At 54.7% G+C, this 14,301-nt stretch overlaps 1 protein-coding gene across 10 annotated transcripts in view; it reads left to right on the forward strand.

Moving 5' to 3' along the window:
* Nucleotides 1-14,301, forward strand: part of CSMD2 (CUB and Sushi multiple domains 2) — a 618,865-nt gene that overhangs the window by 334,575 nt on the left and 269,989 nt on the right. For 9 of the 10 annotated variants that reach the window (XM_051832045.2, XM_051832046.2, XM_051832047.2 and 6 more), the window contains 2 exons: nt 10,988-11,091; nt 14,145-14,257. The exons of the other annotated variant lie outside the window; for it this stretch is intronic. In XM_051832045.2, the coding sequence (XP_051688005.2) occupies nt 10,988-11,091; nt 14,145-14,257 (217 nt within the window). The remainder of the gene's footprint in view (nt 1-10,987; nt 11,092-14,144; nt 14,258-14,301) is intronic. 10 annotated transcript variants of the gene reach the window in all.

Consider the following 14,301-nt stretch of genomic DNA (forward strand, 5'->3'; position numbering starts at 1 on the left):
CTTGGGGCGAGGACAGAGGCTAGAACGGCAGAGGGACCTGATAGCATGATGGTATGAAGTGGGGGCTTGAGGGTTCTGCCTTGGGCTTTGTTAGAGTTGTTTACATTTTCTTTTGAACTTGAAAATAGGGTATGGAGGAAAGTCTAGGTGAGGCCTGGGGATTTTCTGAGAAGCGATTGGATGTACCCCCAGAAAGCCTAGTCCTGGCCAGTGTGGCAGCTCAGTGGCCAGTACTGGTCGCTCTCCCGTGTGTCCTGCCAGAGGCCACTGAAGGACACTCCCATGGGTTGTGCCTTCCTGGCATCTCTATGCACTCTTGCTGGGCTTCCCAGCCTGACACCAGGTAGGAGGAGAGCCGGGGACATACAGCGCAATGCAGGCTTAAGTGTGGACACTCAAGGCCTAAGACTGAGAATAGACGTTGCCTTCGTGCCAACACCAGGGAATTTGGTGCCGTGTTCCTAACCCTATTCGTGGGTCTGGTCCACAGGTGAGATATAGGTGTCCAAGAACTTCCTGTCCACTCACCTCTGGGTGTCCCCTTCAGCCAGAATTGCAGAACTCTCTTAAGTTCATGGTGTTTTATGAGGTGAGCATTCATCCATTCAAGGACTCTAGGTACAACCTCTGCCCTTGAAGAACTTGATCATGGCAGTGAGGACAGACAAAGAAATATAAAACTACAGTAGAGACAGAAAAGTGCTGATGGAGATGACTCCAGGGTGCTATAAAAACCCCAGGATGGAGCTGCTAGCCAGAAGTTCTGGGAAGTTCTCACAGAGAAAGCAACATAGTGACATTTAAGAGGGTCTGGAAGGCTGGGTGGGCTTGGAAATCAGTATTCCGAGTGGATGTATGTGCAAAGGCACTGAGGTCTGGTATAGTCTATTAGGACTGAAAGTAACCCAGTGTACCTAGGTCAACGTGAGGATGGGAAGGTAAGCAGGTTCTAGATCATAGCCAAGAGGTCTGGGTCTTATTCTGAAACAGAGCTCTGCAAGGCTAGCAGTGTAAATTGTTGTTAATAACAACGGTAATGGCTGGCGCCACGGCTCACAAGGCTAATCCTCTGCCTGCGGCGCCAGCACCCCAGGTTCTAGTCCTATTTGGGGCACCGGATTCTGTCCTGGTTGCTCCTCTTCCAGTCCAGCTCTCTGCTGTGGCCCGGGAAGGCAGTGGAGGATGGCCCAATTGTTTGGGCCCTGCACCCGCATGGGAGACCAGGAGGAAGCATCTGGCTCCTGGCTTCGGATTGGTACAGCGCACCAGCCGTGGTGGCCATTTGGGGGGTGAACCAACAGAAGGAAGACCTTTCTCTCTGTCTCTCTCTCTCTCACTGTCTAACTCTGCCTGTCAAAAAATAAATAACAATGGTAATTCTTACTGCTGGGGTGCCTACATTGTACTAAACAGTGAGCTGATCCCTCTGAATTTATGATTTTATATGATTCTCTGAACAGTACAGTGAACTAAGTTTTAATAGACCCATCTGATGGACAAAGAAACTGAGCCATGTGCAGATTAAAGGGTAGGAAATAGCTAGGAAATAGCTGTCGCCCATAGCTTGGAAGTGGCAGAGCTGGGATTTAAACCCAGTCTTTGTGGTTCCAGCATCCATACACTTCTCTAGCTGTGCTGAGCTGCTGGGTGAAACACAGTCTCAGTGTGGGTGTGAGGGCCTGGGATGGCTCCAGGGAAGATGAGGTCCACACGTCCTTCAGGGTCAGAGCGATAGCAGGAATGCCTGAGGTTTTGAAAGATGGCCCTGGTAGCAGTGAGAGTCCTGGAGGGGGCCAGTGGAGGGAGAGAGACCAGTCAGGAGGTTGAATCCATTACCTACATAGGGAAAAGGAGGCATCAACCAAGGCTTTGGAAGCATGGAGGGGAAATGGATGAGAGAGTGTTGGGAGATGGAACAGGACTTGGTGGCTGGTTGGATTGGGGGATCCAAGTAGAGTTTATTCAGCATTTTATCCCAAGTGGCATCAAGGGTGCTCATGAGGTATTCATGTATTTATTTGCTTTCTGACTTGGGCCAATGTGAGCTGTAAAAATGAAATGCATGAGGGATAACAGGCCTTGCGGGGTCTCACAGGGAAATACGATACATGTGAAGTGCCTGTGGTTTTCATCTGATGTCATTTGGATGCACTGGGTGGGAACTCTGCACAGATCTGGCTCAAGGGACAGATTTGGGTGTTACCACCACCAGGGCAGGAACAGACGCCTGAGGAAAGGGCCCTCTTTCTTGGAAAGTGAGCAGAGAATGAGATTTGGAGCGGATCTGAGAACACCATCCTTCCAGGAAGAAGAATGGGATCCAGTGAAAGAGACAAGGGAGGAACAGTCTGAGAGGCAGGAGCAGGCTCCTGGCGCCAGGGCAGGGAGTTCCAACTCGGACATGTCTGGGGATGTGAATGCTGGGAAAGTCTTGTCGGGAAGGAACTGGATGAGCCCTTGGCTTTGCCTTTGGAGGAAGACCTTGCAGAGGAGCTCTGGGGGAGCAGCAGAGAGCAGAGTGGGATGAGAAGTGAGTGGATGGAAGTGAGACTGGAGGCCGGTGGTGTAGACAGCCCTCGTGGTAAGTTTGATGGTACAGAGAAGGAAGGAGAATGGGCAGTAGCATGTGAGGGAGGCAGGATGGAGAGGAAGCTGGAGTATTTGCTTATTTAGAATATTGAGAACTGGAATCTGTTTATAGGCTGAGAGCAGAGCTAACAAAGAGGAGGAGAGTGAAGATACAGGAGAAAGATGATGGTGAGACAAGAAAGCTCCGGGAGGGAATGGGATTGGGAATGCCACGCCCCTCTTGCAAGGAGCCAATGGAGGAAGCTGCTGTTACTCGAAGGGGCTGAGAGGTTTCCCTGCAGGAGTGTGGAATGGGGTGCTTGCCCCTTGGTCTTCTCCTAACTGTGGAACAATGGCACCTGCCAGGCGCTTCTTGCCTGGAGTTCCACACCCGCCATGAGAGGACCTCCGCCCGCTGAGCTGAGGGAGCCAGAAATGTCCCAGCAGCCAGGGCCCTCCATGGTAATCACAAGGTCCAAAATGCTCTCCTGTGGGAACAGCCAAGAACTTGCATAAAGGTTTGTTCCAGCATGAACCGAGCACCTACATGCTCCGCAGCTCTGTGCTGTGGGAACCATGAAGACTCACTGTCTTAACTGACTCACGAGGGCCTTGAAAGCAGCGATGGCATTTTGTTGATTTCCTCTGCTGTTAGCACTTGGCAGCAGGTGAAGCTCAGCAGGTGTTTCAGTATGAGCGCACCTGATGGGGAAGACCCCGTCTCTGGATCAGGCAGCTCCTTGCATTTGGCCAGGCCCAGGTTGGGCTTCAGGTTCGGGCCACTGTCCCAGAGCCACCTCTTGTCAGGACCGTTGGGTGTTGGGTTCAGCCTGGTGGAAGGAAACATGGCTGATGAAATTTCCATGGCCAGGGCTGCAACCCAGACCTGCCTAGGTGCCCCCTACCTGCGCACATCTGCCTCTCCTCTGCAGCCTCCCAGTGTGAGCGGAGACATCTGACCCAATTTGCATATGAGCATCGCTGGATTGGATTAGGAAAGTCAGTCCACCTTCAGCGGAGAAGCAGCAGAAGTGGGTCAAAGTGGGAGAGAGAGAATGAGGGTGGGAGGGGCAATGAGAGGAAGAAGGAAAGGGCAGCTGATCTCATGAGCTGCAGAGCCAGATAACGGTACTCTGATTTGACAACGGCCACTGCCGCTCCTCCCTTTGTCAAGCTGGAGAGTGGAGAAATGACTGGCAGCAAGTGAGCCCGGCCAGTGCCAATGGCAGGAGCACGTCTGTTCACTCACTTATTCACTCAGCAAACACTGACTCGCACCCCCTCTCTGAACTGGCCCCGGGGGAGATGCCATGGTCAGAGAGCTGGCCCCTGCCCCTCGTGGCTGCACAGGGACCCTCTAATAGCCTCCTGTATACCCAAAGCCCAACTCCTGTCTTCCTTACAGCTGTCTCCCTGCTCTGCACACATACCCCTCCCAGCCCCTCCCCATGCACCCCTGGCTTCAGCAGCAGCATCCCATTGTGTAGTTTCCTTTGTACTCCCGACCTCTGGCAGCCCCTCCTACCGGACTGCAAGCTCTCTGAAGGTGGCCACGTGTCTCTTGCCTGCAGGTGCCTTTCCAAACCCCAGCACTGGGCAGGCGCGTGGTGACAGCTGAGTGAATGGGGAATCTTTGCATCCACGAAGCAGGAGGGGAATGAGTCAGTGAGGGGCCAAAAGATTCCCTGTTCTCAGAACCACCAAAGTTAAACCCAAGGCAGTGACCAGAGCTCCAGGACCTCTGAGAGGTCCCCAGTGGCTTGCTTTACCTAAATCATCAAGTGCCTTCTTCCAAGGTCCTGGGGCCCCTTTCGGGAAGCCCCAGGGGGCTCAGGTCTTCAGCCTTCCCATTGGCCTCCCCCTCCCTGCCGCCCCCAGGAGCTCATGCTGCAGCCCTGCCCTTGGCCCTCAGCATGACCCCAGCAGGAATCACTGTCCAGGCTGCGTGCAGGGAAAGTGAGTGCCCTCCTTCCATGGAGCTAAGAGCCACTTTGGCAGCAGCATTGGTAAACTGAGGCTCTCTCAGCCTGGAGAGCTCAGAGAAGTGTTCCAAGGAGGACAGGGGAAGCCGAGAAAGGCCAAGGGCAGGCTCTCAGTTTCCGTGCCAGGATAATGGATCCATCCAGAGTGTCGGAACCTTTAAGAGTCATCTGTGGTGACGAAAGCCTTTCTTCAGAACCTGATAGCCTGGCATTGGCTGTGCGGTGCATGTAGCTTGCAGCTGCTAGGCTGACGTTGGCTGTGGGGTGCAGGAAACTCCTCCAGTGTCTTGGGCACCTTGTATTTTCCATGTACCATTCTCTGCATGTGCCTCTCGTCCTCCTGACTACAAGAAGCAAAGGATGGTAAGATGCCTTGGCTCACAACTCCTCAGCTCACATCTCATCCCTCAGAATTCTGTCCCATGGTCATCCTTAACTCTGAGGCCAGCTAAGGACAATGCCACACTCCCAGCAAGGCAGGGCTGTGCTCAGAAGGGCTGAGTGAAGGAAGGGGCATGGAGTAAACCACTACCCATGCCTGTCACAGAATCCCCAAAAGGGATCTGGATCAGAGCAGATTCTGCTGGGTTGAAGCAGGCTCTTTTCCACCTTTGTGGATGACCCCCAAAATACTTTATGGAACCCTGGGGTGCCTGGGAACCCAGTTTGAAAACCATCTCTCTAGGTCAGCGATCAGCAAACTTGTCTGTAAAGCACCAAGTAATAGTTAAGTCTTTGACGGCCATGTAATGTCTTTCTTGCATTGTTCTTCATTGCAAGTTTTTGCTTTTTTAATCTTTAAAAAAATGTGAAGCCCCTTCTTAACTCCAGGAACCATGTACACACACAGTGGAGGGGGCAGAGTTTCCCACCCCGTTCTTTAGGGGACAGTGAGGCACTGGGAGGGTGGAGGGCGGGCAGCAGGGGCAGAGAACCCAGTTTTTTACAGGAAAGCAACCATGAGCCCTTGGGAGACTGCTGCTCCCCAGACATGCCCCTTAACCATGGATGCTCTGCGGCCGCCCCCAGATCCTAGGCACTGGCTGGCAGGACCAGAGTCCCATCCTTTGGCTGGTCCTGGACAGCAGCCAGGATGTGACAAGTGTCCCCCAGGGCTGCAGGTGGGCATCCTCCGTGGTCCCACCCCACCCCCACTAATCCCAGGGCAGGTGCTGTGCCCTGCGGGGTCTCATCGCTGGGACTCCGCCCCCACCAGCCCTCTGTCCTGAGCTCAGGCTCAGGGTCCTCCTGAGCCCTCCTCCTGCCTCTCGGCCCTGCCTGAACCCCTGGCTCATCTCTGCGTCTCGTTCTCCCTTCATGCTGAGTCATACCTTCCCATCAACTTGACCGTGGTGTCCAGACAGCTTTTGATGGCTGCCGGGCAGACTCTGTCAGGCCATCTTCCCGGCTCCCTGCCCTGCCTCCGCTGTCACCCCTGCTCGCTCTTTCCCTTCCTTGCTCGCAGCATTGTCCGGGCCATGCCTACACCTTGCTGCACCCAGCCAGGCCAAGTGCACCCGCCTCCTTCGCGCTCTCCTTCCTTCTCCCTGTTTGCCGTCTTCCAGCACTCACCATCTGCACGGCGTCCTTGGCATTTAGATTCTGCACTAGATCATCAGGCAAGTGAGGTAGCTCATGGCAGGCAGCTCACTCGGTGCTTGGCACAAAGCAGGTGCTTGGTAATTAGGTCCTAGATGATGGGTTTGTTTATTCATTTATCTAATGGGCCTAAATGGGGTGTCTGAGCTGTATACAAATGTGCCTATCTGATCACGTCTGTTTCATGTGCTGCCGTCCCCCTGCCTCAGCAAGGGGCTGTGTGAGCCTGATTGAGCTGCATGTCAGTTCCTGAGTCGTTACAGGATTCTGTCTTTAAACAATGGCCAGAGCAGTGGAGGGGGAAAAAAAAAACAGCTTCAGTGCCTTGTACACAGGCTGCCCCACCGGCCTGTGCTGTGTGTGTGCAGCACTGTTCTTGATATAATTAGCTCCCCCAGAGGGTCAGCGCCCTGAAATGTGGTTCACGTCCACGGCAGCTCTAACTAGTGATGTGAATCCTCTTATGACTCTGGGTTCTGGCCTTCCAGGCAATAGTTCCCTGTTATAGCGGCAATAATCATCAACTCCCATCTTTGGCTCTGGCTTGGGTAGCAGGGTCGTCTGCCCCCAGGCTGCTGGAAGGGCTGAGGCAGTGGCTGTGTGCAGCCAGGACCCCTTACTCCTGCAGAGCCTGGCCTCTCCTGCAGAAAGCACTGCATGGCCTGTGCGACTGTGGCCAGCGGGGTTTGCTGGGCACCTGCTGGGGTCCAGGAAAAAAAAAGTCAGGATGGTCTAAGGGGTTCCATGGCGGACCTGAGGCCTGGCAGGGATGGTAGAAGGTGCCAGAGCAGAGTGACGAAGAGCCTGGCCTGTGGCTGGCTAGGGCGAGTCTCGGCCCTGTCTCAGGCAAGTCTCTCAGACCCTGCCTGCTGTCGTTGCTGCAGTCCCTGCACTGTCACAGAAGCAGGACACTGCAGTGAAGTGTTCCGGAGCACCTCCCAGGCCGAGTGTCAGCCAACTGTGGCCTGTGGCCTAATCTAGCTCATTACTTGTTTTGTCAGTAAAATTATATTGGAACAGCCACACCCACTCATGGATGAAGATACTTCCAGAAGTTTGTGGAACCTGGAATGAAAAGATAGGTTGATTTTGTTGCAAAAAAAAGTTTGAAATGCATGCATAGTTTTTTTTTTTCCATGTATGCATTTTCCACGAACTTTTTGAAGATACCTCGCATGCATGGATTTCAAAATGCTGTGACCCAGAAAAAACTTATCTTTTGACTCCATTTCCTGTGAAATTTTAAAAAAAATTATTGAAGGGACCAGCACTGTGGCATAGTAGGTTAAGTCTCTGTCTGCAGTGCAAGCATTCCATATGTGTGCTAGTTCATGTCCCAGCTACTCCTCTTATGATCCAGCTCCCTGCTAATGCACCTTGGAGAGCAGTGGAAGATGGCCCAAGTGTTTGGGCCCCTGCAGCCACGTAAGAGACCTGGAAGAAGCTCCTGACTTCTGGCTTTGGATGGGCACAGTTCCAGCTGTTGTGGCCATTTGGGGAGTGAACTTGCTGATAGAAGACTTTCTCTCTCTCTCTCTCTCTCTCTTTCTGCCTCTGCCTGTCAAATAAATAAATCTTTAAAAACATTAATTTGAAAAGCAGAAAGAGAGACTCCCCAAATGCCCACAGTGAAGCCAGGAGCTTGGGACTCAGTCCAGGTCTCTCACGTGGGTGGCGGGAACCCAGCCACTTGAGCCATCACCACTGGCTCCTGGGGTCTCCACTAGCAGGAACTTGGAGCACAGAGCAGAGCTGGGTTTCAGACCCAGACACTCTGATGTGGGACACTGATGTCCTAACCACTAGACTGAACACCCAGCCTGTGAGCTGTTCAGTGTTCCCTCATTTGTGCTGTGTGTGGCTGTGTAATTCTGCAATAACAGAGATGAGAAATTCTGACAGTGACCGTATTCCCACAAAGAGGAAAACCTTTACTGTCTGGCCCATCACAGAAGATGTTGGCCCACCTCGTCCAAGGTGGGAATTGCTGGAAAGCTGAGAGCCCAGCAGTGCATCAACCTGGAGGAGCAGGGAAGCTTCGGGAAGCAGGCTCCCGGTCCGTATTTTCCAAGCTCCTAGCACGTGCCTGGCACACTCATGGGTACTGCTGGTGCAGAGGCACTGAGACCTGACCTCACCCTCCTGGACTCTGCAGCATAGTGGAGGAACAGGTCAACAGACCAATCACAGAGCAGTAGGCAGTTCTGAGACAGAGGTGGGAGGAAGGTGCTAGGTGACCCCCACACACACACCCCGTGCCCCCTTGTCAGGGTTAGGCAGAGAGAACTGAGACAAGGGGGAGCTCACGGATGAGGGGACGCTTCCCAGGGAAGTGACATGAAGAGGGAAGAGTGTACAGATTGGAGTTGTGAACAGGCCACCATGATGGGAGCACCCAGCCGCTTACGTGGCTTCAGAGTCCGTGTGGCAGCCAAGGCAGAGGCCCCTCCTTGTGTGCCAGGCCGGGGAATCTTCGGAGTGGCAGGACTGTGGAAGGCAAGGGATGGGGAGAAGACTCCATTCGGTGCAGATGATCCCACGATGGTGCCAGGAGCCAACAGGTAGCATTCTGCCTGGGAAAATGCAGAAAGGCCGAGGAACTGCCCTTTCTGTGGACAGTTAAGGTCCAGCCCATCCTTCTCAACCCAGCCCAGCCACTGCCTGCTGCAGGCCCACAGCCCTTCACCTAAACCACTGCTGTGGCCCCGGAAATGTCTCCTGGTTCTCACCCCCTCCCCCACAATGCTGTTGCCCTAAACAGTCATGCCTTTGCTCACATCTGTTCATGGTTCTCTGCTGTCCACAGGACAGAACCCAAAGCCGTAGCATGGTGGGCAGCCTTTCCCGATCTGGCCCTCCTGTTTCTCGTCCTCACCCTCCACTTCCCCCTCACTTCAGCAAGTCCAGGTTAATTAGGAGACCCTGGACAAGTCACGTCATTCCATGTCCCTGTTTACCCCTCTGCCCGAAGGCTTTTCCTTCTCCGTCAGTCAGTTGAACTCTATCAATTCATCTTCCAAACTCAGCAGGGCCCCGTGGCCCCAGGAAGCTTCCTTGACCTTTCTTCTGGCCAATGGCGATCACCCCCTCCCTCCCCTGCGTCCACCCGCAGACCCACTGGTGTGCTCACAGATGGCCTTGTCCAGAGATGCTCCCCACTGTGAGTCCCACCCATGTGCAGAGGAGCCCTGCCCATGCATGAGGACAGAGACACTGCAGTGCGCCTTGGGGTTGGCTCTGCTGGCAGCCTAGCAGCACACTGGTGCTGGATGGAGGAAGCCTACAGAAGGCACCAGTCACAACTAGGGAAGACTTTCCATGGGAATTCTGTAGTCGTTGGGTTGTGAGATAGAACACAGAGGAGCAACGTCGGCATCCCTTTTGGAAGGGTAAGGATGGTCATAAGATTGACACAGCCAAGAGACCCAGATTAGACATGAGGAGTGGGTTCCTCTGTGTGTTGTCTTCATGAATGGAGCCGCCACCCACCCTCTAAATGTTTTAAGCCAGAAACCTGCAAGTCACCGTAAATGTCCCCTCTCCACAGTCCCCAGGCCCATCCAATCACAAAGCCTGAGATTTCACTCAGACCCAGCCTTGTCTCCACCTGCGTGGATGCCGCTTCATCACTGACCTGCACTACTGCAAACCTGGAGCCCACCTCACCCACATACCACAGGCCTCACCTGCCATGGCATTCCTGCCTCATTCCTGTTCAGTGTGAGCCAGCAGGCTGATGTCTTCCCAAATACATGTGTCCCCATCACCCAGGGCTTGAAAAGGCCCTTCTACCACTCCCTCAGCCTAAAACCCAATGCTGTGTGTATGTGTGTGTGTTTAGGGTGGGAGAGTGGAACATGATACCTTCAGGACCAAGCTCCAGACAAACTTCCCACGTTCTGGGCTCTCCTGAGTCATCTCCCCGCACTGGAGTCCCAGCCACGTCCCCCAGAGCAAGGCAGCCAGCAGAAATGCTCAGTGTAGAACTGCCATCAACAGACATGGAGCAGCTTGTTCCAGAATGTTCTATCCTTGCCGTAACTCAGGCCCTGTGCACCTGGCTCCTTCCCTCTCCCGGGATTCTTACCTTTGGACTTCAGAATACCCTCAGATGCCCCCTCTGCAAGTGGCCTCCCTGTCACCCCATTCATCAGGCCAGCCACTGCCTCCTCTTCGCTCCATGGCCCCTGCCAGAGGTAGCATCTGGTTCCTGCTGTCACGATTCTCCGTTTCCTTTTCTGTCTCCCCTTCTCACCAAAGGCAGGGACTGTGAGTGCTCACTGTTGAGTCCCACCCCTACCCTGGCATATGGTGCCTGCTCGGTAAATATTTGTGGAAGGCAGCATTCAGGCCGGGAGGAAGTGGGGAATGGGGGACTTGTGGAAGTCTCCTTCGGAGAGCATTCATTTATTCCACAAATAAACAGACAACAGGGATGGAGGACAGCAGGCAGGGAGAAGCTGAGAGAAACTTCTGCAGATCCCTGGAGGCAAGAGAGATGAGACTCCACATGTGGCTTGCAAAATCGCCCCCAAGCCCGCGGGGACTTCTGTGCGATAAAGCGTGAAGGGAGAGTCTGATCAGCTCCTGGCCGGCCAGATGTGTGTGGGGGGGTGCTGTAAGGCCTCCAGAACGGGCCAGATGGGCCTCAATCATCTTCAGGAATGGTGGGGGCCTCAGAGACCCTGTGGCCAGGAGAGATGTAGCTCAGGCTCAGAAAGGTGGCCCAGAAGTGGCCAGTCTGTGCAGGATGGAGTCACAGGGACTCTGGGACACAAGGGGGAAAGCCGCCACCTTCCTCACAGCCCCACCCACGCTAACTCTGTGTCCCTCCCTAGGTGATCAAGCTGGCCTTTGAGGAGTTTGACTTGGAGAGGGGCTATGACACCCTGACAGTTGGGGACGGAGGGCAGGACGGGGACCAGAAGACGGTTCTCTACATGTAAGTGAAGTGCTGTGTGGGGGCTGTGGGTGGGGCTGCCTGGGGACCTTGGCTGGGGGAGGGGGCTGGGCTTACTGAGCCCATCTGGGTCACAAGACCACATGTGGCAAGGACAGCATCCCACAGTGTCCCTACTTTCAGCAGCAGCCCTCCCTGCCTCTCTCAGTGCCAACCCAGGGAGACAGAGCACACACTCAGGGTCTCCCTGGGAAGTCACCCGAAGCATGTTAAGAATGAGCGATCTCCCTGGGGACAGGGGGCATGGCAGTGCTCTGTGGGAGCCTGGTGCACCCCCTTCACTGCCTGCTTCTGTGCAGAGCCAGCTTCTGCCCCTGGCAGTGTCTATCCCAGGCCCTGGCAGTTTGTCTTTGGACAGTGACCATGAACATGCCTGGCCTGCCTGCCCCCATGCTCAGAACTGCCTGGGAGATGGCTGGTTTTGGAGAATCGGGATCACTTAGATGCAGTGACCACACTTCATGAACCAGAAAAGGCCAGCTCGATGGTCTAGTCCAGGGAGACGGCGATATCTGACTGGCCTGAGAGTCCAGTACATTGGGTCTTTGCTCTTGGGGCCATTTATCTCCTGCCTTCCCAGCACCAGGAGCCTGGTGTGAAAGCCGGGAAAAGCCGTGTGCCTGACTGTGTCCATCTCCCTTTCCAGGAAGGGGAGGCCCCCTGTGCGGAGCACCTCCTGGGCAGCCAGGCACTGGATGGGATGTTTCGCATTAGTTATCTTGCTTAATCCCCACTACAGTCTCGCAAGAAAGGTGTTCTCCGCCAGGTTTAGCAGGTGGGGAGACTGAGGCCTGGCAGTTGCAGAGATGGTTGGCATCAGAACCAGCGCTGGGTTCATGTCTTTTGATTTCAGTCAAGGACAGTGCCCCATGCCACACCCTATACCACCAGGCTTGCTCCACCCAGTTACCATCTGGCCCTACTACTAGATGTTAAATGGCCAATGGGTGATGGCTGGTTTGTCCAGGGATGGTTCTGTGCTGGGTGTTTCTCACGCCTTCCCCAAACCCACCAGGAAATGATGCTGTCAGAGCAGCTCAGTGACTCTTCTCATCCAGTGACACCTGCTGAGTCAGGTGACATGGCTGGGACATGGCACGGAGTAGTGAGTGCAGAGGGTAGCCTCCCCCTGCCCTTCTGTGGTGCAGTTCTCCAGGGGAACAGACCAACAGAAGACAATTGGCAGGGCCACACAGGCAGGTAGGTGGAGACAGATTTGTTACCATTGGCTCTTAGCATTTGGGAAGCTCACAGGTCCCTAGGTCTGCCAGGAGAGTTAGCAGACAAGGCACCCAGGAGGGCCCATGGTGTCCTTCTAGACAAAAGGCCAGCAGGCTTGAAACTCAGGAAAAGCCAGCATTTCAGTTCAAGTCTGAGGTCCCAGTTCAAAGGCAGGCAGGCAGGCAGGCAGGCATCAAGAATTCTCTTATTCAGGGCAGGCCTTCTGCTAAGGTGAGGGTCACCCATTTGCTTGACTCCTGTAGTGATGTAGATATTATCCTCACCCAAACATGCTCTCAGAACGACGTCGGTCCAAATGTCCGAGCCTGGTGAGGGTGACGCGTAGCATCTTCCGTCACGGCCACTCTTCTCCTCTGCCTGATGAGTGCCCATCTCTCGTCTCCCACCCTAGTTTGCTGGCTTGCATGGTGCATCCATGCCAGGTCCCCAAGAGCCCAGGATCCCAGCCTCCACTCCTCTCCATACTCCTCTGTGCTTCTTCAGAGAGAGAGAAAGCCTTGGAACAAGAGCTGAAAAGGCCTTGGTGATCAGACAGTGCATTCCCCTCATGTAATGTGGAGTGAAAAAGGCCAGAGAGGCTCAAGCACTTGCCTGAGTTCCTGTACCAACTGAGTGGCAGAGCCAGGGCTTGGTCCCAGGTCCCCCTTCAGTGCTGACTGAGGGAGCCCCCAACCCCGCGCCCCACCAAGTGTTGTAGCCCGGGGGCTCTCTCACCACCTCTAGATCTTTTTCAGCCAACATGGGTCTCAGACCTTCAGGAAAACACACAGAACACCTGGGCTCCTTTGTCGTCATGAGTGGGTCAAAGACGAGAAGCAGAGGTCTCCAACTTGGCCCCAGAGTCAGGGACCAGCACCCGTGAGGCCTCGTCTTTACCCACTGCAGAATGTCAGCACCTCGGGCCCAGGAGCTCTAGAGCCCGGGAGGTCGCTCCCAGCTCCACCCACATGGAGCTCGTGGAGCAGTGGTGACCTCTGCAGCCAGTTCAGCAGCCCCCACACTTTGAGACCCTGGGCTGAGCAGAGATGAGGACCATCGGTTCTGTCTCCCTGTGTGCAATCCTCTGCCCCACCTGGGCCTGCGATTGCTCTCAGCGGAAGGGTGCAGCCACGTTTCTTCCAGAAGCCCCACCTGCACAGTGGGCTCCTGGCTCTGCCACTGCCCCCTTTCTGCCCTTTCTGCCCCTCTGTCTTCTCTGGGTGTTGACAGTGGGGGACGACAACTCTGCCTTGCCCCAGAGTCGTTCAGAGAGATAAGGGCTGGGAATCTGTCCGCGCGCTGTCTGCCTGAGCTCGGTGCTCAGTAGATTGAGTTGCATCAGCGTCCTTCTTCAGAAAGAGTGTCCCTCGGTGGTGGCTGCGCTTGAAGCCTTGCTTTTCATCCTGCAGCAGACGGAAATGCCTCATTAAAGGGAGTGAGATGGGATCCGACGGGGAAAGCCTGTGCCTTTCCTGTGAAACCGTTCACACGAGAGATCAGAGGTTGCGAGAATGTGGACACCCCTTGATTAGATCTGGCTGTGGCTGTCCCTGTCCCCTGAGCAAGCAAGGAGTGCAGAGTCTGGGCTGGAAAAGCAAAGCTGAGAGTCCAGCTGTACCCAGGGTCCAGGAGGAAAAGGACACGAGTCTTCCACCCAGCAGGGCGCATGCTGCTGGGCTCCAAGCTCAGGAACACTGTGGGGCCCAGAATCTGCTCCAGAGGGGACCTGACTCCTAGATGGGCCTTCCATGTCACCAGCTGGGTGGTCATTTCCTGTGGGACACACACCCCTGAAGACCTCTCTCTCCCAACAGCCTGACGGGTACATCGGTCCCAGATCTCATTGTCAGCACTCACCATCAAATGTGGCTCCTCTTCCAGACCGATGGCAGCGGCAGCTCCCTGGGATTCAAGGCTTCTTACGAAGGTAACTGCTTTCGGGGAGCCAGATGACTCCCCCCACCCCTGAGA

Source organism: Oryctolagus cuniculus, chromosome 7 (assembly GCF_964237555.1).
Source record: "Oryctolagus cuniculus chromosome 7, mOryCun1.1, whole genome shotgun sequence".
Taxonomy (NCBI): Eukaryota; Metazoa; Chordata; class Mammalia; order Lagomorpha; family Leporidae; genus Oryctolagus; species Oryctolagus cuniculus.